At 46.2% G+C, this 25110-nt stretch overlaps 1 protein-coding gene across 3 annotated transcripts in view; it reads right to left on the reverse strand.

Moving 5' to 3' along the window:
- RABEP1 (rabaptin, RAB GTPase binding effector protein 1) overlaps nucleotides 1-25110 on the reverse strand; it is a 1480178-nt gene that overhangs the window by 716309 nt on the left and 738759 nt on the right. For all 3 annotated transcript variants that reach the window (XM_069614603.1, XM_069614604.1, XM_069614605.1), the window contains exon 10: nucleotides 24988-25092. In XM_069614603.1, the coding sequence (XP_069470704.1) occupies nucleotides 24988-25092 (105 nt within the window). The remainder of the gene's footprint in view (nucleotides 1-24987; nucleotides 25093-25110) is intronic.

Raw genomic sequence — 25110 nt, forward strand, 5'->3', positions numbered from 1 at the left:
CATAGCAGTACACCCCAAGAAATCAAGCATGTTCCATCTGGGGAGATACAGACGCACCCTGCCGAGGGGTCTACCGGTCTTGCCAATACCCTGGCAGACCGAGATGTTCCGATACTTACGAATCAATATATACCACACGATGGAAGAGGAACACAAACACAATACGGAAAAGGCAGTTGAAGGAATCAAGAATAGCATAGGGTTTTGGTCCAGGCTACCCCTGGCCATGATGGGTAGAGCGGCTTTGATTAAGATGGTAGTCCTGCCCAGATTGTTACATTTTTTTGTAAACATCCGTATGTGATCCCCAAACTTTTTTTGTCAAACTCCACAGACTGTGCAGGGGTTTCATATGGCACAACTCCAGGAACAGGGTGGCCCTCTGGAAACTACAAAACAAACGTGACAGAGGGGGGGGCATAAACCTACCGAACTTTGAGTTATACTATTTGGCGGGACAGCTGCAATATGTGGCCAGGTGGTTGTCTGAAAAAGAAACAGCCGAAGCCAGGCTATTGTACAAGGACCCTGCCGCCCCCTTATTTCTTAGAGAGACGGTGTGGTTGCCTAAACCAAAGGTGCAGGGAATGGCGAGACTGTTGGTGCTAGGCTGGGAAATATGGCGCAAAGCATGGCAAATAGTGGGAAACTCAAACCCATTCTCCCTGCAGGTGCCGTTAGTGGCGCTATGCAGGGAGGACTCCCAAATGATAAAAGGGATCCGCAGATACTGGGAAGCGATGGGCCTGGCGACCCTTGGAGATATATGGCAGAAGGGGGAGACACTAGACTTTCAGAGATTACTGGAGGACACCGGTGTGCATAAGGGCCAACACATTACTTATACCAGAAATATTAAACAGGTGCGAGAAAGGTCGCCTGAAGCAGTGCTCGCAGAACAACCTGATGCAACCATCGAGACATTGTATGATATTTCGGAGGATGGACACGAAATATCTCGTCTATACGAGTTACTGAGGATTAGGGTGGGCAAGGAAAAGCTCCAACTGAGGCGAGACTGGGAAGAGGAGGTGGGAGAACCCATGTCGGATGGGAAATGGGATAGAGCTCAAAGGTATCATAAGGTGTCCCGAAACGCGAGGTTTCAGCAGATTCAGTTATTTGTTACTCATAGGGGATACATGACCCCCAGTAAAATCGCCAGGTTTGGAGGCCCGGTGGCACAGAAATGCCAACAGTGCGGGGAGGAGGAAGCTGGGATGCTACACATGTTTTGGGCTTGCCCGGAGGTGGGTAGGTTTTGGACAGAGCTGAAGATACACCTAGCGGATAAAGGGATCACGCTGGAGGTGGAGTCAGCTTGGGCATGCATGCTGGGGGGTTTTACCAGACCACCAACCTGAAGCACATCAGTAAGATGAAAGATCTGGCCTACATCCTGGCCAAACGGAGAATTGCGATGTGCTGGAAGGCAGCCCAACGGCCTACAATTGAGATGTGGTGGGCGGACCTCATGAAGTGGGCAGAGGCAGAAACAGCTGCTTGGTACGAAGCAGTCAGCAGGGGGGTGGGGGGGAGATGGGACCCCTGACAGCATGGAGACAACTGGTGGCCTCGATGGTGGGACCCTCCCAGGCCAACCATAGTGAAGATGATACGGAAGAGATAATTGAAGTAGATACGCCTGGAGAGAAGTAGGACAATGACATGGAAGCAGGAGCTCGAGTTAAGGGGGCGGAGGACCGAAACGTTTAATTTGTAATATAATGATGTGAAGCTTAAATGTGGATGTCCTCAACGTTTGTAATGTTTGAAGTGTTGTTAATAAAACAATAAAAGTATATTTTTTTAAAAAAGCAGGAAAATAATGTGATAAGGTTTGTTCTGTCTTTTTTCTGTGTTCTTCTGTCTCATTCTTTTCTCTGGTTTCTATTACATAAAGGGTCAGACAGCACTATAAAAAATGATGACAAGAGAATCCAAAGTGGCAGCCGAGCTGGGCAAACGTGCGTGAGCGGAGCTCCGTCCCCCATCTCTAGGCCGCAATAATAAAGATCGAAAATTAGCAGCCCCGCGGCCCCAAGAGAAGTCGGAGTCCAGGTGGACAGCAACCAGGAGGACACTCCATCGGACACAAGCGTAATCCAGAAGGAGCGGAGGCGAAGCAGCACAGCCACCCAACATCAGCCCGGCGACCGGAGAAGAACGGAACGGAACCTCCCGTGCAGAACTCGAGGCCAGCGGGAACAGATCGCAGGGGAAACCGTGGAGCAGAGAACAGGCGAGCCCCTCCCGACAGGAAGAAACGCAGAGACACCTTGCATCGGAGACTACCATCCAGCAGGACACGGCCGCCAACAGAGGAGACGAGAATCCCCCACAGCGTCGCCAGAAGAGCCCACCAAGAGGAGATTACAAAACCGGGCGAACACCCAGGAGAAGGTGAAACAACACTGAGAGCCTCCCATGGCGGACGGGAGAGGGGCGTAACATCCAAACAGCATCCCACGACGAGGCAGAGCGGCGGGGGACCCTAGGAGAGTGGCGGCAGCCGACGAGGGGGCCTGCTTACTCGGCAGCTACCTCCGTGTACATCTCCTCCGGCCCATTGCCAGAGACTACGCAATTAGACCGTAAAGTGGACACCGGACGACCAACGGACCTGGACCAGTCTTGCAGGAAATCCACCGGAGAAGAGGACAGGGTGCGCACAAACAGGTCGGAGTAAGCAGCGGAAGATCCCTCGCAGCGATGCAGAGAGGCCAAATGGGGAAAGACAGCAAGGTGAGGAGGTGGCACGGGAGGGGCCCACAAGGGAACAAATGCATCACAGAGAAGCCCCGTCGCATGCCCAGAGAGACACCCCCGAAATCAAGATAAGGAAAGTCAGCCCCCCTCCTCCCCCCAGACATATTAAGACGGCCACGGCGGGGAACCACCCTCCCTCCACCCGGAGCGGGAAACCAACAAAGACCAGAAGGACTCACGGGGTGGCACAGATCACAAACATAAAAACTCTGCATCGGTAGAAGGAGAGTGGGGGCAGCAACGAAAGAACCCACAAAACGCAAGTGCCAGACTCCACAGAGGGCCCAAACAAGGACAATCAGAAGCGGGAAGAGAAACAAGTGAGGCATAACCTCCACTCCATAGGCCCGGAAAAAGCCAAGCAGGGGCAAAAACAATAGACGAAGGAGGAACCACATACCTCCGCGAAGACAGCTGGAGACAGAGAGGCGGATATCCCCACCTCCAAATAAGGATAGGGTTACAACAAGACGACACAGGACATAACAAAACAATTAGGCCACGCACAGACTGGGAAAGCACACATGTCCAAATCCAGGGGCAAACAAGCACAGGCCACGAGCGTCAAACCAAAACATGACCAAAATCTGGGACGACTCTGGGGGACGAACACGCCGATAACCCAGAAGGCCACAACACAAAAAGGGAAGGGGGAGAACTATCAAGGGGAGGAAGAGAACTCAGACATGACTACCAAAGAGGACATGAAAGAGTGATTTAAAGAATTCCAGGAACAATTAATGAATTCCATGCACACCTAATTTGAATCTATGAAGGGAGAAATGAAGCAAGCGGTGCAGGAAATGAAAGCAGACATGGGGAAACTGGAGGAACGAACAGGCATTCTGGAGAAGACAGTGCAGAACTTACACGACGAGACAATATCCGGAAACGCAGGAGAGGCTGGCAAGGCTATCCCATAATCTAGAAATCCAATGTGAGGACCTAGAAAACCGATCCCGCTGGTCCAACATACGAATCAAAAACCTGGTGGAGTCAGTTGAAGATAAAGACCTCAAACTGGTGGTGCAACAAGTCTTCCGGAACATACTAGAGGAGGAAGAAGAAACAGAGATACAGATCGACAGAATACATAGGGTAGGCCCACACCACACGGGAGAACCTGGAGACCGCCCCAGAGATGTTCTAGTGGCAATGGCATCATACCCACAAAAAGAGCAGATCCTACGGAAAGCACGGACGATGGATCACATCAGGATGAATGGGACAGATATACAACTCTACCAAGACCTAGCACAGACGACCCTCCAGAAACGTTGGGAGATGACCCCAATAACGAAAGAACTAAGGGCGAGACAGATCCGCTACAAATGGACGTTCCCATTTGGTCTGCTCTTCACATGGGAGGGAAAACCAGAGTCACAACATGTGAGGAAGGGAAACGGATCATGAATTTACAAGAAAAGGATGGGGCAAAAGCCAGTGGCAGAGAACATATACAAGGAAGAAGACCCCCCAAGAGGATGAACACAATAAACCCAAAATCCAGACGCCCCTGTAACCTCAAGATACAAATTAAGGAACACCAACCTCAATTAGAGAACAAGAATAGAGAGACCACCAAGACTCTGACAGGAAGCATTGAAACGCAGGAATGACTGTGGGCAGTCATTCAGAGGCAGCAAGCAGGGACTACCTAGGAATCCCAAGAGACACTAAGTGGGGTTTAGGACTCCACACGCCACTGTTATACCAGAGTCTAAGAGGCCATGGCGTGAAGGGCAATACGCCCAAGCGATCATAGGGTCCAGAGCCCTCCTCAGGGAAGTTATGGGAGGGGCGGTGAAGAACAGGGGGGGTGGGAGATAAGGGACGATTACATACAAAGGGGGCAAGGGGAAACCGCCGGCACATACTGCTACCATGATAAATCTACCCGACAGAGCCAAGAGAGACATGAGCCACACAACACAATGGGGCTGAAAATCCAAATGTACAACATTAGAGGATTAAACTCCCCAGTCAGGAGGAAAAAGGTGGAACACTAGCTACATAAAGAGAAGTATGATATAATAATGCTTCAGGAGACGCATATAAAGAAGTAGGAAAAAGGGAAACTCCACCTGAAAGGTTAAAACCAGATAATACAAGCAAACAATGGGGAAAAGAAAAAAGGGGTCCTGATTGCATTCGCTAACTCTCTCAATGTACAAGTTCAAGAAGCACAAGCTGACATCGAAAATCGCCCACTGACACTTGCAACACTCTATGCTCCAAATATGGGCCAAGATGGATTCATAAAGGACACACTGAACAAATTAGATAACTTTTCAGAAGGAAAGATGATGCTAGCTGGAGACTTCAACCTGGCTTGGGACGCCAGAGAAGATCGATCAAATCCTAAACTTTCACATCAGGGAACCCTGAAGCAATCGCAGAAGAACACCATGGGAAAACTGGCACTAGAAGATGTCTAGAGGCGAATCAGGGGCTCGTCTCTGGGATTCACATACCACTCCCATGTGCGTGGCACAAGTTCAAGGAGGATTATATGTGGGCCTCAGCTAGCCTGATAGGGGAGATTCAAAATGTAGAGAAGGGCCACATATCACTATCGGACCACTCACCTCTGTGGATATCACTCCCCTTACTTTGCAAACAAACAGGTTTATGGCGATGGACACTACCATGAGACGTCATACAAGATATACAAGATCTCGTAATGCGAGAGACAATCTGAGAACAAATAACGGACTATTTTGAACAAAACAACACGCCCGAAGTGACAAAATCTACACTATGGGAAGCCTTCAAAACGGTAATGCAGGGATAGATGATCGCACTCAAAGTGCAGGAGGACAGATAATCTCGAAAATGGGAAGAACTAGAAGAAAACCTAGCGAAGATAAGAGAGGAAATGTCAAATAATCACACATTAAAAATGAAGAGAGCCTACAGACATACACAGGGGCAGCTAGAATCTATTTGCACTAAAAGAGCAGAGAACCAACTGCTACATTTGAAACACTGGTACACAATGAAAGCAAATAAAGCAGACAAACTCCTAGCAAGACAATTAAAAGCCAAACAACAAAGTCAGATGGTGAAGTCATTGAGAGACCAGAACGATCAGACGAGAACGCAGTCGAAAGACATAAAACAAATATTTAGAGAATACTACCAAAGACTCTATACATCAGACAAACCTAAAGAAGAGGAACAAGCAAGTTATCTGAGGGATATAAAGCTCCCAAGCATATCACCAGTGGAGAAACTATTACTCAAAGAACCCATCACGATGGAGGAAGTAACAAAAGCAATAAGAGAACTCCTGAAAAACAAAGCCCCGGGGCCGGACGGCTACACAGCTGCATTTTATAAAACCTACGCCGGAGCCCTTATGCCGATCTTAACAGATGTTCACAACACCTTCAAGGACACGGCCAACATCACCAACGCCATGAACGAAGCAAAATATCTGGTATTCCACAAGAAAGGGAAAGACCCGGAGAACCCGAGCTCATATCGTCCCATAGCCCTAATAAATTTGGACGCCAAACTGTATACTAAAATGTTAGGGAGAATTCTCTTATAAGGCTAATTTCCCAAACCTAGTAAGTCCCCAGCTTTGCTGGATTTTTGGGGTTTGTTTTTTTTCTCCTGCTAAGAGTGAGACTCTTTTTACTCCCACTCTTAGACATGATTTGAGGTATGTCTTTGACTTGTTATGTGCTTATGGGGTTTCTTTTTACTCCATAGGATATCATCTGTTTTTCTGTATGTGTGGTACACAGCACCCTCAGTGCAGTACCACATGGGTGTCACAGTGACCCCCAAACATAGACTCCATAACCTGGGACTGACTACAGTCTCCTAGGGCATGTAAAGTCACCATTGACTTTACTATTCCAAAATTGTGAACAGAACCAGTACAAACCATCATATTGTAGAAGTACTGGTATGGGGTAATTCGATTGCCCCTGGGTCTGTTTTCGAGGGGGCACTGTCCCGTCCCCCCTCGTCGAGTTTCTGGCTGGTGGCAGTGGTTACCACGTGAAATATTCCACCGGAATATTCTCAATGGGATTTTTCCATTGATTTTAAACGCACCACTTTTTGGTGCAATGTTAAAGATACCGCCAGTTTATTTATTTAATATTAAATCACTGGTTGGGTCTTTTTGCCAGAACTCGATTCTAAAATGGCGTTTGTGTCCGTCTCTAACTCTGACCAAGGTCGAGCCCTTTGTGCCACTATTTTAGCGGGCTTCTCCACAGAAGCCCTCCAAATGGTGCCACTCTGTCTGGGTTCCACATGAAGGGTGGAGGGGGGAATTGGCACCCTGGACTGCGTTGCATTAGAAACCCAAGTCGCACTCTACTCTGATTGGCCCAGTGGTGAGCCGCCCGGCTCACCACTTAGCATGCGTGATTGATAGCTAGGCTGATGAATGGGGGGTTTTCTGCATAAAAGCAGGGCCTTTAGGACTGGAACTTCAGAAGTCGCCACAGGACCTAAGAATCCAAAGAGGGAAGAAGCTGAGCCACCTGCAACCAACGACACCACCGGTGAAGCCCTGCTGCAACAAACTCACCAATTTTCCAACGACCAGAGAAGATCTTCTGCTGGAGAGCCTTCTCCCTTTGAGCTGGCAGGACCAACCAGTTCGCCCTTTTTTCGCTTCCAAAGAAGTCACTTGGTCGAATTGCCCGTGCCAAGCACCCCGGCTGCCGGATAGCCAAGCTCACTACTTTTGACCGCGAATAAAAGGACCGCACCTTTTAATCGGGAACTCCACGGCTGGTTTCATCCCTGTGCAGGGCAACGACTCCACGTTTCCTCCTCGACGAGATCTTCTCTTCCCATGGTCGGAACCACGGACCTCAACCACTCTTTAAGGTACTGTGTCCTGCCTGGCCTCCCTTTCTACAGATTGCTAAAGGTGACCCTTAAATCCTTGGCTTCTATACTGGGTTGGCTCCAGGCCTTCTAACTATATCTTTTGAATCACCCCAACCTCTTTTGAACACTCTACAAGACTTTCAGTGCACTTTAAACCGTGTGATCCTGGGCACATTTCGCTTTGCTCCATTTAAAGTGGGCCTGGCCTATGAACTTTGGCTCTACAGTATAACCTGCCTTTCTCCCCTTGCCCTGAACTCTTAAGTGTTGGGAACTGTTTTATTTTATGCTCTGCCTTTTCTCTCCCTTTTTAACCTAAACTATTGGAGTGCCATCTAGGTTAAGCGCTCACTTCTGTCTTAACAAATAGTTGTGCTTTAACCCTGACTTGTCTGATAGTTATCAAGGGAGGTGTGTATACTTACCTGACCGTTTTTTAACTTACTTTTCATTGAGAGTGCTAGTGTATTGCCTAAAGTGTGTTTTAAATAACCAATTATATACTTTTGATACAAAGCTCTGGTCAGTGTTTGTTTGCTCTACTGTGTTGTGGTCCTATTGTGTATACTCTGCATACTGCCCTACTCTTCTTGAGAGAAGTCTGACTGCTCAGCCACAGCTACCAGGTGAATCTGGGTGGTGCGGACTGCTACCAATTGGGTTTACTGCTGCTCCTGTAGTCTTAATCTTTTTGCAGTGTTCCCCAAGGGAACTGCACAGGATTCTGCCTAACATAAAATATTAGCCAATAGACTCACACCGCTGCTCCCCAAGCTGATGCATCAGGACCAATCCGGATTCATCTCCAACTGAACACACAACAATATTAGACGGATCGCCCATCTGATCGAGAAAGTGGGGATCACCTAAATTCTGGCAGCCGTACTGGCGTTAGATGCGGAAAAAGCGTTAGACAGAGTGGAGTGGTCCATACTGTTTCGCATCCTGGAGAAAATGGGCATGGGAGAAACATCCATTGAAATGATACGGGCCAACTACAACACACCCTCGGCCAGAATAGCAGTGAACGGGGAACTATCAGACACGATCAGGATAGAAAGACATACAAAACAGGGATGCCCCCTGTCCCCGCTTTTATACGCAATATTCCTGGAGCCATTACTGGTGAAATTTAGAGAAACACCCAACATCATAGGCATAACAATGGGAGGAATTTACCATAAAACAGTGGCATACGCAGACAACATGATGGTGGCCCTGTCTGAGCCGATAGAAACACTGCCTCTTCTCATACAAACAATAGACGAATACGGAACGATCTCCGAATTGAGTATGAATAAGCAAAAATTAGAGGTAATGGCTCTACATGGAGATGAACAAGAAATCCATAAGTGGGCAGGGGAGCTTCACCTGCGGGTGGTGAAAGGAGGGGTAAACTATCTGGGCGTCACGCTGACCAATACAATCAAAGGCCTCTATGCAGGGAACTATCCGATCCTCCTAGAACAAGTGAGAAGAGACTTGGAAAGATGGAAGCCCACTCTCAATAACATGGTGGGGCAGAATTACAGTCATAAAAATGACGATCCTGCCCAGACTGCTGTACTTCTTCCAAGCACTCCCCATACGGATTCCACCCACGTTCTTTAAAGCACTCTCCAAAATGATATCCCAATACATCTGTCAGAACAAAACCCTGAGGCTCTCCAATATTGCACTCACTGCGCAAAGGACAATGGGAGGCATGGCACTCCCACACTTTAGAAAATATTATGATGCGGCCCAGATGTGGGTTTTGAATTAATGGATCCCAAATAAGTCTGAGAAGCTATGGGAAGCACAAGACAGGGCAGTGGCAAAGACAAGCCTGCGGCATCTACTATGGATTTGGCCGGAACATAGACACCCAAATGTTCGCAAAAGTAAGATCATGAGCTCAACAATTGAAATTTGGAACAGAGCAACAGAAAAAGAAATATTCACAAAAGATCTGGCTCCCTTCATGCCGCTATTTGAGAACCCTGAATTCCAACCAGGCACAGAGAGAGGAGCATTCCAGAAGTGGATAGAGCAGAGTGCACGAAGGTGGGGGACATGTACGAAGACCAACAAATTAGAACATTTGCAGAATGCCGGGAACTCCTCAGCCTCATGGAAATAGACAGATACAAATACGAACAACTCCATCATTGGATATCCACCGCAAGAATAACACAGGCGGCAACAAGAGCCCTAACCCCATTTCAATCATATATCATGACACAACCGGGGGATAAAAAAATTGTCTCAACCATGTACAGATCCTTAAACGCCCAGCTGGAAGAGTCAAAGTGGCAGTATATGAAGAGATGGGAAAAGACATTGGGAAGGGAGATCACGAGAGTACAGTGGACATACGTATGGCAAATAATCCCCAAATGGAGACGGGCGATCCAGACAAGAGTAGCATGGACAAAGATAATGATCCAATGGCACTACACAGGATGTATAACAACACACAAATGAAATGCTGGAGAGGCTGCGATGCAGTAGGCAATTGGAGACACATATGGTGGGAGTGCCCGAAACTTCAGGGCTTCTGGACAGAAATAAAATCACAAATGCAGGAAATGTTTAAGGGAGCAGAAAACTTAGGAGAAGAGGTATGGATGTGCGGCATGCGGGATCTTCGGGATAGAACGATGTCAAAAACGCAAAAGAGAAATTTCATGGGTCTCCTAATGGCCGCCTTGCTAGCCATAGCTCAAAAATGGAAGCAGAAGACACCTCTGCCCAACCTAAAATGGATACAGAGGGTGTGGCAACATATAGCAATGGAGCGCATAACATAACATTCAAGGGGCTCGCCAAAACTTTACATCAGACTGGGGGATGGCGCTAGAATATTTGCAAAGTGATTATATGCTACAGTGGTGCCCGCACAAAATACGAATATTGGACATGTTTACATAATATAATGGACTCTGAGGGAATAGCAACAAAGTGTTAAGAACTAAAGACGGTGGGAAAGGGGGGTGGGAAAGGAGGGAAGGGATGAGGGACGATGTTGGGAGTCCCACTGTTACTGTATAAGAAAATGTAATAAAAATAAAAAATGACAAACATTTAAGAACAAAAAAGGAGTGTATTTCATGCAGATGCGTTTCACGATAGCATTGGGGGAAGGCAAGACACGGCATCTGGCGATGTGTGGTACGATGGTGTACATGTGTGGGGCGAGAGAGGGCTCATTACACTGGTTATGTGTGCTCCCTCATCCCACATGTCACAGGTACACTGAAGCATTTTCTGGCCCAGGAAGTGACAGAGGAGGAAGGGCGCATAATGCACTTATCATTGTGTAAAACACAGTCTTTTTCAGGCACAGACAGTGTCCATTCACTGGATAGATGAAGGGGAGCATGTGTATGCAGAGAACTATATACAGCTAAGAAGAATGTCCAAAAACAAGGCTACAAAGCACATAATACTAGAATACATAATAGATAGTGCAAGGAAGGGAGAGCAGTTCACAACTCACAGCAGACTACACTGCAGAAAATCGGTAGGACATGATGTTTCATGGTGCCACACGAGGCCTTTGATGAGGATACAGGGATCAGTGTTTCATGATGGCAAATGGGAGGGCGGAGGTACAGTGTCGATCTGAGGGATTAGTGGGGGATGTAGCAGCAAAACTAAATGATAGCTGTAGGGCAGTATGGAACTAATATATACATGCTTTGACCTCGATAGACCTGACATCCACCGGTCCACATAAAGCCTCTTACACGATTCTCCTTATGTTTCAGGTACACATATTTGGGGGCTAATGCCGGCTGCACCAAGGTGATGAGCATTCCAGCACTGCAGAGTGGGACAGCAGCAGTGATGGATCATTGGTGGGCGTTTGGCACCCAGGAGTAGGCCCAGCTGCCTCCTGATTCAGGGAGATTGTGCACCCTTGTCATGTTTCACAGCCCTGCTTTTATGGTGCACCCAAGCAGACTGATGCCCTTCAACAACCACCCAGCACAATAGGGGCCGGCGCACACATTGAACAGGAGCAGGCGCAGCAATGACTGGTAGAGCGCATCATCACAAATCCTGGCTGCTATCCCAGCACACTTTTGGTTATTTTCAAAAGCTTCCATCTTCTTTGCGTCCCTCTTGCTCCCTCGGGCACGAGCGGATGCTAATGCCAAGTGGCTTCAAGTGACCGGTTATGAGTTTTTACAGCTGGAAAACTCAACTGAAAAGGGACTCAATAGGTTGAGGGAAAAGCTTTGTGCAGTAAGACTGGTGCCACATCAAAATCTCTAAATATTGGATGCGTTAACAGCAATGGATGGGGGGCATTTGCTGCAAAAATGGCAGCAGCTGCCGGTGCACCGTAATACTGGCAAATAATACAGCCAATGGGACGCTGACCGAGGAAATAGAGGAAATTCACACACTCCATGAGGGAAATGCATGCAGTATCGATGGACAGTTTGTTTCACTCTTTGTTTGCATGGGTCCCTATGTGGTTGGCGAAAAGTTAATTGGCGGGCCAGCTAATATTGCGACACTGTAAATGTAAAAAGAGGGGAAAGAGTTATATAATGTCTATGAATGTTGGTGGGGAAGAGGGTAAAGCACAGGGTTAACAATTGGACGCCAAACAACCTAGAGCAAATACGAGCAAATGAGAGTGATAGACAAGTGCTAGTTACAGTACCGCCTGCAAAAGTGGACGAGTATGATGCTTTTTGGGTGGCCTGCTCAGCGGATGAACAGGAGTGTATGATAATAGACGCGTCCCTGGGGGAATATGAAGAAGAGGGCTGGGGGGGGGGGGGGACATGAACAGGGTAACAAGGTTGTGGACCCCCAAAATGGTAAGTAAGACAATGGTGGGCAAAGAAGTGTCAATAAATTAACTGATCAAAGGGGGCGAATGAAGTAAAGGTGCAGATTCAGCACTGCCAGGGGGGGGGGGGGGGGGGGCTTACCTACCAGTTCAGTGACTGACGGGGAGGGGGAAGGGGCATTTCTAGAGGTAGGGACAAGTCTGTGGGGGAACAGTGGGTTTGGGGCACCAAGAGGGGAAAAGGGGGATGCAGCAATAGGGATCAGAGGCAGGGGTAATGGGTAAAAGTGGCAGTATAGTACAACATGAACCACAGCACAGCCATTTTGGAGCACAGGCTGCAGGTTAGTACACCATTTGTTTCTTGACGGGCCATGTGCCTTGGGCAGACAATTTCTCGACTGCTCTGCTACAGCGGTGTGCTAGAGAAATGTTGCAAGCTGGCTGTTCCCAGGAGACTGTAGTCGCTGAGAAAGGGGACCGGCAGATACTTTCGAGGTCAGCGAGCCAGGCACCTGGATGCTCAGTGTGAAATGTAAGGCTTCAACAAATAAACGCAGGCAATCAAAATCATGGTGTGGTAAGCAGTTTCAAACCACCCATTGGCAGATAAGCCTGGGAAGAAGGATGTGGAGCAAGGAGCTGAGCTGGGAGGGGACCAATCTGCGGGAGAGTTTCAGTGTCCCTAGGGTGTAACAGTGTTTTGTGTCCTTGCTGATGTCCGTGGAGCACCTCATTGGTTGGATGTCGTGTGAATGTGTCCCTGTTGCCAAGCTCAAGTGGTCTTGTGTGTCTCATGAGAACTGACCAATGGCAGGATAATAAAGTTCCAGCGGTCAGCAATATAACGTGATGTTAATAAATGTCATTATAGGGCGGTGTGGGAAGGTTCATGACACTACAAGGAGGGGCGGGGGGTGTTGGACATCGGGGGTCCAAATGGTCTGCTCCAATCACGAGTAGGTACTGTATGATTAGCTATAGGGGGACTGACATCCCACCAAAAACCTTTGTAGGATGATCAAACAACTGCTACCATTTTGGTTTATGGTAATTATGTGAGGAATGTATACAACATTTTTACCACTGTAGGCAGTGTCAACAGCTCTCTTCACTCAGTTACTTGAACCGTGCATTCCAAGCTGCATCTGAGCCTATAATGAATTGAGCTATTTCCTGCTTGGTCTATGCTCTTTTTTGTATTACTTTGGTGTTCCAGTCGTTACTTGCCTTTGGAGGACACCCCTGATACAGATGGACTAACCAATTCACTAAAGAATCCTTACTGTTAAGATCATAAACTGAAAATGATGTCTGCTTGCAATGATATAGGTATTGTTTCAGAGACGAAAACTCATTGTTTTCTTGGGTATGTTTCCACTACAACCATATATTTGTAAAAACTCTTTGGTGCCAACATCTTGTCAAGCTTAAAGGTAAAGATGTGCTTCCTCCTATAAAGATGGCGGTGGAGTGGCCCACCTGTCTTCTAACATCAGTCAATTATATGAGGTACAATATATCTAGCAATAAAAGATTTCGAAGCTAGACGTCCTGGACTGATAGCGCCATAATAAACACAGAGTTGATTGGATGTTTTTACATCTTTCATCCTGCCTAGATAAAACCTGGGAACCCTCTTGATGTCTAGAATAGAGGGATTGCACCACTGCAGTAGAATGGCTGGGAAGGAAGTGAAAACAGGATAACTTCTTGTTAGGGAGAATTCGTAGAAATGTGCCAATTCCTCTCTACCTTAGAGATCCCCAGCAACTTTGCTGGATTTTGAGGACTTGAATTTTTAACCTGTAGAGAGTGAGACCATTTCCCCCCTACTATCGTGTATTTTTTAAATGTGATTTGAACTCTGTTTCCTTTGGTTGTTGAGTCTGACAAACTCCACAGGCATCATCCTTTACATTGTGTCACAGAGCACCTTCAGAGCAGTGGCACAGGGAAGTCTTTCAGATTTCCCAAGGGTTAAATACCTTCTCTTGGATAAACTACTGTTTCTGAGAGCAGTGAAGTGAAATTGACTTTACTTACAATGTAAACTTTCTAGACCCAGCACACAGTATCTTACAATAGGGTGCTGGAAGGGTTACTTAGTATCCCCCTTGTCTAGTCTCTCATGTAACATTTTTATGTTACCCTTTCCTCGATGAATGGCTGGTGGCAGTGGTTTACTTTTAACTACCGTGGTGTGCTTCTACCGTGGGCTGCGTTCGCAGCTGCAGTAGAGCACCCAAGAGTGCCATTTTTGTCAGAATGGCCCTGGTCGTCTTTTCTTGCCATTTCTTTGTGGAAAGGTCCTTCTTGAGACTTACTCTGCACGCCAAATCAGGTTTTGTCCCTTTGTTCGTTTTGCCTTTGGCGGGATTCACGAGCGAAGCCGGCCTCTGGCTCCAGGATGTCTAGCAAAGGCAGGAAGCAAGGGAGGTGCCCGAAACTCTCTGTGTTTAGTCTCCTAGGAGACAGGAATGCACTCCTAGGTGATTGGCCGGCTGGCTGTCCGGCAAGGACAGCCACCCTGCTGAGTGACTGACAGCTAGGCTGGAATGAATGGGAGAAACCTACATAAAAGGCAAGGCTTTTTGGATTGGAAGGCAGAGTCGACAACTGGACAAAGGAATTCAAAGAAGAACTTGGAAGAGACGCCTGCTGCAACTCCTAGACCGTTGGTTTGCCTGGTGAAGCCCTGCTGCTGTGCTGAAGCTCCAAATTCGCCTCAACTAGAGAAGCCCTGCAAAGATGACTTATCCCCTTGAGTTGGTGGGACCAATCAACTACAAAGTAAGCCACCTGGACATCCTCTCGGAGCTGGTTGAAATTCCACTGAAGTTGCTGCTGGAACAGAATAGCCAGGGAGAGGAACACCAGATTGTGCGTGTTGCTTTTAAGTTGGCCAAGAGCTCCAGGAAGATCCTCTGGACTTCTAGGAAGCAGGACTGACTGAGCCACTTCAACAGAGTGCTGGACCCGAGATGCAAGGAAAGCCCATCTCATTAGCCAAGAGTCAGTGGTGTTGCTATTTGCTTAGACGCGAGGAGCTGAAACCGTGAAGTGCCACTGAATAGAAGTTGGTCCTTTTCTGTCGCTGACCGTCCCGTTGCAGTGAAGGAGTCCTCCAGACATCTTCCCTCTTGTCTCCACAACTGAGGCCCAGGAACACAGGATCTGCAGAGCTGCTCAGGAACAGAAGCCAGCCAAAAGCCCTTTTTCTTCTAATCAAAGGTACTCTAAAGTCTAAGAGAACTTACCTCTTGTTGTAACCTCACGTGTTCTCAGTTGAGACTTATCCTGGTTGCTTTTGTAGAGTTGCTATCAGCTTCTTTACCTCACAAGTCTAATCAGCTTGTGGCCCTGCTTTGATTTCTTCTTTTCTACAAAGACTTCTAAAACATTGTGCAAGACTTTTACTTACCTGCAAGAAGTGCTTCAGCACACCTAGACTTTTGCGCAATTGACTTTGGCCTAGCCTTGCTCCTTGTAGGACTCTTCTTACCTCTGACATTGTGTTTGGTCTTCCTTCCAGGAAGGGGTTAACTAACTTTGCATTGGGGGTTTTCAAAAGTACTTACCTGCTTCAGAATATTTGTGTGATCTCTTGATTCTTTCTAATAACCTTTCACTTTGAAAAAACTCTTAAGCGTGGTTCTAAATCCAAACAGTGATATATTAATGTCCACAGTAGCCTAGTTACTAAAGTCACCTCAGGGTGTAGGAAGAGTCTGTGTGCCATCCCAAAAGGGTACTTACTGATTTACAAATATGATGAGTGTGTATTTTGGAGTGTATTTGTGTGTTACTATTTTATTGCCCCTTCTGAAGAAGGCTTACTCGGACTGTTAATACATGAATACTTGTTTAATCAAGAAACCTTGTGTGCAAGAGTTCATTTCAATGTGAATCTCTATGTAACTCGCCTACAGCTCACATTGACCCCTCTTGAGATAAGCCTGGCTGCTCAACACGCTACCAACCTGTGTAGTACAGACTTATACCAAATGTTGGGTTCCTATTGCCAGGAGGTCAGTGTTGTTGTAGTGCACCCAAAGGGTACTGCATACAATCTTGCCTAACACTTCCAGGAAATGTTAAATCTGTGTCTATGCCAGTATTTCCCTCACACAGCTCGCCAAGGTTATGGTGACAGGAAAAGGTATTTTCCGGGAGAGATGATGTAAATTGTCTTGTTTACAGGGTCAAAATGAGGACCAATAATTCAGGGTAAGACCAGCCTTGCAAGGAGGGGATGTCTTGGCTGGGGGAAAAGACTTCCACAGGACAGTAAGAAATCTTCATGTCTGGTGTTGTATGCTGCTTCATGTACTCTAAGTGAGCCAGACAGGAACCCGGCAGAACGCCAGGCAGTAGAAAAACTGAGTGTTTATTACCTTACATGTACTAGCAAATAATTCAGAAAGAGACGAAGGAAAACATCACCACCATGCAAAATATCCCATCCTGTTTTGTCTGCAACCACCAGTGTCACAACCTTCACACACCAACATTCCACTCTGAAATTTACAAGAGCTCCGGAACTCAGACACACGGAGCACTAAAACTGAAGCCTAGCACACAGGTTGTTACTCATCTCCCTACCGAAAAACACACAACAAATCTAATCCTTAGACTAAAAATCAACCATCTACCCAAAGAAAGTCAATCTAAATCATCATAAGTGAACAACCGTCACAAGGTGAAAAAATTACAAGAACACAAAAGAATATGAGGTCTATGATGATATGATATGGCATGTATAACGTGCCTATTCACATGTGTTTCAAGGTGCGAGTAACGTGTGAAGGTATGCAAAGGAAGCACAAACTATATGGAGTCACACAGGCCACTAGAGAACATTCCTAACCATCAGAACTGCATAAAACTCATACAACACCAAAATGAGTAACCAAGCGGAACCACTCACGCCAGACACTATAACTACAGGAGCACCCCACCTTCCCCAACCACAAACAATCAACTAATGGCTCCTTCTACACCAAAGAAAAGAGGTGAGAAATATATAACAGCAACAAACCACAGGAGATCAAATTCATAATAAATATAACTACAGGGTAGTGGTATGTTAAACAAAGCATGTAGAATTTTAGATGTTAGGTCATTATTTCCATGCCTACATGGAATCTATTTAAGAAAAGGTAGAGTTAACAAGGCTATCTAGCTAGTAAATAGAATCACCAATAACAGGTATGCATACATACCAGCTGTGAAAATACATGACAATCAGACCTGAAACCAACAAATAATTCTACACAATGTTCCCCAAGATTGCCAAATGGTAAGGCATGTAGGTAACATTTCAAGTTGTGTATTTAGAAGGCAAGGTAAAAAAAAACATTGAATAACTCTCGAACATAGTGGGCAAATGATACCTTAATAATGAAGATACATGCATAATTAATTACAACTTGCAAACTTAGAAAGAATCTGCAGGAGACAACAAAGCAATTTGCCCTCAGATTAAAATTATAAATTCCCATGAACGTAGGTGCTATGATTTGGGAGAAAAACAACTGTGCATTACCCACTGTCCATAATGCAAATTACAAAACATGTAGAATATTTTACAGTAAAATAACATGTTTACCTCAATCACTAGAGACATTTGCAAATTAATCTAACAGTGTACAATACAAAATAAATACCATTCATAAACATGAATGTGTAACGCACAATGCTATGCTATAAAGGTCAGCAATAACTGACGTTTGGCATAACGTGTGCAACAAGGCCAGTACAGTACATGCATTTGTAATGTCCGTCTAAAACAGGAAGGAAAATGTGTCATTTGGTACATGTAAAATTCATAACAACGTTCGCCCAAATGAAATGGAAAAGCGCAATGGCATTAGATTCATATAGGACAAGAATATTGATGTCTGTAGCCAGTCAGTACATCATAAGTACGACAGCAGGAGAAAAGTCAGTTAGGAGGAGTTACCGATTCAAAACACCTTTTTCTCTTCTTTCCTTGGCTGCCGACCGACTGATATGCACAGGAGGGAAGCCGTTTCAGAGCTCTGTGGGCAGGATAAGATCACAGGATTGTGGGGCCCTTACCATGGGATGACACCTCTCCCCAGAGGTGTGCGCCAGGCCCGGATCCGGAGTCTAAGTGCTTTGGTGGCCACAGTGAATCGTGGTAGGGCGCATTGGAGAGGGAGGAAAGGGGGTGGGCATATCTCAGCCCATCTAGGAGGCGGAAAGGCGAGGCAATGGTAGCCATGGCATCCAGAACGGTTCCTGGGGGGCGATGCTTACCTTAAGAGGCTTGGCTGTGTGAGAAACCTGAAGGTGTCTCCCTTTTCAAACCTCGAGCATACGTTATCCAGGTCACGGCCATCGCTATTGGATCCAGTTAATGGGGGTGGACAGGTGAGGGAGGATCACCTGGATGGGGGGTCCTTGAGGAGCGAGAGCGGGACACCGACCGGTAAGACACGGTATCCCCCTTCCTTGGACACCTTTTCCCCATCCTCTCACGTAGGACATTCAAAAACACTGCCTCCGCCCCCTTTTGCGACACGAACACCTTCCCACCACAGACTAGACAACGGACTAATATGCAACCTGTTTACCTGGCATGTCCCAACCCCGAGGGTCAGGCAATTAACGAAAATAACACACCTGACGGACATACCCTTTCCCCGCAGGGATAAAAGGTGGAGTAAGAAAGCACAATACGAGCAAGGCGAGCAGGGCAGACAGCACAACAAGACAGCAAATCAGTTGCGGCGGTTCAAGCGAAATAGAAAGGTGGCAGGAACCTAGAGGGTGGCGACGAGAGAAGTGACCTTGCCATTTTCGACCCAGGCCTGCAGAACCTTCGAGGAAGAGAGCCTAAGGCTACGAACAATAGCACCAATGTCTTGCAGCAGATGTCAACGGTACACAAGGCAAGCTTACACCGATAAGCAGGAGCGAGGGAAGCTCCCGCGCCCTTGACTCCAGAGAAGCCAAAAGCCAAGTGGTTCATCAAAGCGGGTGAGTCGAGGGGAGAACCGTTAAGAACCGGGCTGTGTTGAGTGAAAATCGCAAAGTGGCAAGTTTTTGAACCAAATTTGATGAACTATAAAAACTGTAAAAGTTGTAAGGGGAGACCAGCTACAAAGGGAAATCAGCACCACGTGGGTGTTAAACTCAAGAGACACTGGTCGATTCCCATCTAAATAAAACTACTGTTACCAGAAGGCCATCGGAGGGCCAGCGAAAGAGGGTCAAGCAAAGTCCCTGTACAATCGAAAGACTTTGATCGACAAGCAGTGTGAAAGAAAGGGAGGTGAATCCCACAAACATTGAACTGTGTAAGTAAACATTGAAAGTAAAGAGGGGTCAGCGCTCAGAAGAGGGGGACCAAAGGGTGAGCCACTATCACCCTGATCGAGAGCCACAGTACACCCAGTGAAGGGAGGCTAAGAATGAAGAGGGGCCAGAGCTTGGTAAAGGGGGACCCAAGGATGAAAAGTCGTCACCCCAAGATTGAGAAAAGTGAAAGCATAAAGTTAAGAGACACCAAGATGAAGCTATCACCCAAGTACTAGCAGTAAAGAGGGGTCAGAGCTCGGCCGAGGGAGATCCAGGGGTGAAGCTATCTTCCAAAATTAAGAAAAGACATATAAATTGAGGAATACGATACGTGAAGGGTCAGCGCACAAGGGGTGAAACCATCACTCTATCTGAACTGTGAATAACAATTGAGAAGGGTCCGTTGTCCAGAAAAGAGGACCCAGGGGTGAACCATTATCACCCTAAAAGAACTTTCATTTGGTGAAAGGAACTTTTGCATTTGCCCTAAGGCAAGAGACTTTCAAAGGAAACAAGACTTGGCCATCAACGGTGTTGAGAACTGCCACTGGAGCAGTCGTCTCGTGCTCGAGTTGCCAGAGACTGCACTGTGCTCCAAGCTCCAATCTTACCCGTACTCAAAACGTGGGGCAGGAAGGCGCAGGCTACCGCATCCTGACATATTATTTAAGAACACTTCTTTCTTTTCTTGAGAACTATCCCACACCCCCTTTTTTGTATTAATTGTGAGGTTTGGTAAAAGGTTTCTTAGTATAGGCCCTTTTCTTTTGACACAACGCCACTAGGATGACCTTATTCTTCATTTGATGGTTGACGCACGCTCCCATCTTAGTTGTAGGTTTAGATCAGGTGTTTTTCCAACCTGCATAACGCATTTATTGTTCAATAAACACCCTTGAACTGTGATCACTTGTGTCTGTCTTACTTGTTGCCACCATGAGTTCCTCACAGTAGTCATCTGACTTATGATTGGGTATTGGAATGGGACGCTGCTACAAAAGACCTCCGGCCGAATGCCTGGTGTCTTTTGTACTCTTTGTTACAGGAACACCCCGCAGACTATCGCTGGGCCTATTGAGGACAAACGAGCAAAGAAGTAGGAGAGCCGCTCCCTATTGTCGGAGGCTTCCCCGACTGCTTAAGACTTTAAAAGACTTATAATTTATTTTGGCCAAGTCATGGCACCCCTGCTGGAGAACCTGAAAATACAAGATTTTATCTACTGCTAATTAGCTGACTTCCCTCCTTATTGTATTGTATTGTTTGTTTTGTTTATTTATTTATAGAGCGCACACGGCCGTTAAGCAACTGGGCGCTTACAAGAAATAAATCTTAAATTACAGGTACATAAATAATTACAATTTCTTATGTTGCATGGTCACATATCAAACATTACTTATGTTGCAAAGTCACATGATTACAGTTAGGATATGTTACAGTTTTAAATATTTTACATTAAATATACAGAGTATTTAGTGGAGCTCTGCCTTTAGCAGTCATTGGTGTGAAGCCAGAGTTTGACGTTAGCTTTGAACACATGAAAGGAAGGAGTAGCTCTAAGTGAGTCTGGGATGGAGTTCCAAAGATGAGCTGCTAGTACTGGGAAGCTGGATCCTCCAGTTCTTTTCAGTTTGAAGTTGGGGATTTTGATACTATTTGATTGGGCCTTTCTGATGGGTCGTTCAGAGGAGTACTTTGTAAATTTCTCTGTGAGATATACAGGTGCTTTATTGTTCAGACAGTTGTGTGTAATATTCAGGGTTTTAAGTTTGATACGGTCATTGATGGCCAGCCAGTTGGCGGCTCTTCTTTGATCAGATATGTGTTACCCTTTGGGAATGCCTAATGCTGTTCTAATGGCGTTGTTCTGCAATGTTTAGAGTTTGTTGGTGTTGTGTTTACTGGTGCCCAGGTACAGTGCGTTGCAGTAGTCTAATTTGGAGAGTATGAGGGCTCGCGCTATGGTTGTGCAGCTGTCTGTGGACAGGTTTGGTTTACAGGTGTGAATAAGTTTGCAGGTGTAACTAGTTGCTGAGGCAGTCGCATTAACTTGCTTGTCGAGGGTAAGGGCTGAATCAAGGTAAAAACCTAGGGTTTTAACTTCCTTGGCTACCTTGATTTTAATGCCATCTATGGTAATGGACTTGTATAGATGGGATAATTTGTTAAGTTTACTGGTGGACCCGATGATTAAGAGCTTGGTCTTGTCGTCGTTAAGACATAGGCCATGTGTGGCCATCCATGTTTGGATGATTTGGTAGATTTTATTTATGAGGCTGGTGTCATTGTTGAAGTCTCCTTGGATTGGGATAAGAATTTGGGTGTCATCAGCCTAGTTGGTATATGAAACCCCTAGTTTGTCCAAAATATCAAAGAGAGGCTTTGTAAAAATGTTATACAAAGTGGGGGAGACACATGACCCTTGAGGGACTCCACAAGTGATAGGGACTGGATCCGCTGCTGATGTTGGTGAGAAGACTCATAGTTCTCTTATCCAAAAAAGAGTTTATCCATGCTGTGGCTTTTGAGGAGAAGTTTGCAGCCGATTTGAGGTGGTTGCAGAGTACTTATGATCTACCAGGTCGAATGCAGCTGATAGGTCCAAGAGTAAGGGAATAGAAATGTCTCCTCTGTCTTTGCGCTCATCTAGTTGGTTTTTGAGATCAAGGAGTGCCGTTTCAGTTCCATGTCTGGGTCTGAATCCTGATTGTCTTGACCCTAATAGGTTGTTGATCTCCATGTAGGATGGGATCTGTAGATATGCAGCTTTATCTAGAATTTTGAGGAGGAATGGGACTATAGTTCGTTGGGACATTGGGGTCCAGGTTGGCTTTTTTTAGGAGAGGTAATATCCAAGCATCTTTAAGGTGGGTGGGCACAGAGCATGATTTAAATGATGCGTTGATAAATGATGTGACGAAGGGGGCTAGTTCGTGTGCAGCTTCTTTGATAATTGGGGCTGGACAGGTGTCCCCTAGGGGTTATGATCTAGAGGGCAGGTGTGTACAATGTCTAATTTAAAAAAATGTGGTATAAGTAAATGTACGGTCAGCACACTTGCTAAAAGAGATATATAGACTTGTTCATGCGGTAATTTATGTGCATGAGATAATTATAGCCACAGATGTGCACAAGAGAGCATACCACATTAAAAGAACCATTAACATGTATGTAAAGAACACAACAATGGATAGATATAATGTCAATAAACTAAACATTAGATAAAGTTCACTGCAATGTAAGTAGCAGAGATGAAAAACATCAAATGGGCTTGAAATACATAAAGTGTTGCCAGAGCATTCACACAGAGACCTTTCCAGTGAGGAGCCAATGCAAGCATAAACCTCCTCCTTCCACATTATTATGTGAGGCACTGCATATTGTGCCTCGAATATTCGCATGCAAGTTGGTGTGGGGAATGTGAAATAAGATCACACAATGTCAGCATAGAATTATCTGTGTGATAATAAGAAACTAATGACCGAGAAGCTAGTAGCAGATGAAGTACCCTCATGCAGGCAGCTGAAAAGAAGTAAACTTGAAGCAAAATAGTCATCCCCGGAGGTGGCTACCACATCACAGAACATGGACCATCCTTAGTACCTGAAGGGGAAACTTCATCACTGGAGGAGACTACGTCAAGTTCCTCCCCCTGCCCCCGCCAGTTGCACACCTGCACTACCCCCCTGGCAACCCTTGCACTCTGGGACTGTCTCTGCATCCCCAAAGCCCCTACCTGCACTTGACACCTGTTGTCTGCACTTACCATTGCACTTGCCACCAGCTCGTCGCACTTTTATTTATTGTCTTCATTTATTTTACTGTTATCCTATGTACTGCACTTCCCTTCCCCTTTATACCCGCACTTTTCCCCTTCCCCTGCACTTGCGCGATCACAATGTCTCCTGGCCTAGTAGAATCGTTTTCTCTGTCTTCCCTCTGTTCCCCTCCCTTGCCACGTCGCACCTTGAAACACTTGTGTGTAGGCGCGTTATGAATGCCATATCCTATCAAATCATACATCATGCCTCAGATAAACCAGCATAACAGAGAGCAGACATCAAAATATGGTGCAACAGAGCGCGACAGATGCAGCGGGATGAAACGATATCCAGTAAGATAAACAAGAGTCCGCCTTGGACCTGCCATTTCTTACAAATATCTAATGGAGAGTGGTCTGATAAATGCTTCTCATATGTTCAACAGATAGCATGTCCGACTGGATTCCATCCAAAATGGCACCCACATGCCATTTTGTATTCTGCACAGTCCACATTTTGTGCAATATGTGGATATGAAGCATTTTTTTGAAAGGGTGACCCCCTCTTCGGTGCCTTTTTTATAGATTTAATAGTCCCTACCGATTCCTGAGATTAATTTCGGTAGCACGAGCCTTAAACTCTTTTGGTGCGAGGCTCCCGGCCCTCACGGGAAGTGCCCCTGAAACAATCTACCTTTTGCTGTAGGGTGCGATGCAGCAGCCCCGCAGGGTGCACCTTTGACAAGCACCTTCAGAGCTTCAGTCAAAGGGCTTGTGCAATCCCCCTTATGGAAGGCATCAGTATTTCTTGCGGTATTGTGGAGACCTGCCAACTTCACATTTGGGTCCCTCTCAGGCCTGGAGGAGCTCGGCAAAGCATTGCCGGGCCAGGTTGACGATTTAAAAAAAAAAAAAAAGCAAAGTGGCAATTCTGCCTTTAATTCTTTTCTCTGGATGGTGCTGATAAAAAATCTCCTGCCAGTGCTGCTTTTAGTCACCAAATGCTTGCATAGAAAAGTATCACAGAGGGAGCACAATCTTATGTGGTTGGGAACTAGGCAGTCCTAATAAACTGCTTTATAGTCTGGGGCAATGAACTTGTGCCTACAGGATGAAAACATTTTGCGGAGCACAGACCATCCACTAGGATCTGTTGCATCTGACCAACTGCGACATCTTGCTGCAGTATTTGTTTCAGGGGCCAACCCCCATACCTCCTCTTTCTGCCTCCCACACCAACCCTTTCCCCCACTGCCCATGAAAGCCTATTTTACCTCTATGCCCACCCCAAACTCACCACGTTAAAATACAGTGAAATGTCCCACCACAAAATGTTACATTGGGATTTTCTGTGAAAAAACACCAGCCCTGTCCTCAGTGGACGATATCCCATATCTTTGGATGAAAGGGGAAGACACATATGGGCCAGGGATGCTCTGTTTTTGCGCTTTCCTGGTAAAGCTACCAGTCTCACCTGGTCTCTCGTCTCAGACTCTTGTATCTGGATCACTTGAAGCTGTTTCTCATAGTTGGAGCACATATCACAACGTCTGCCTAGTTTATTACCAGCATTTTGAACCTAAAATACAAAAGAAGA

This window comes from Ambystoma mexicanum, chromosome 9 (assembly GCF_040938575.1).
Source record: "Ambystoma mexicanum isolate Mex_15411 chromosome 9, UKY_AmexF1_1, whole genome shotgun sequence".
Lineage (NCBI taxonomy): Eukaryota > Metazoa > Chordata > Amphibia > Caudata > Ambystomatidae > Ambystoma > Ambystoma mexicanum.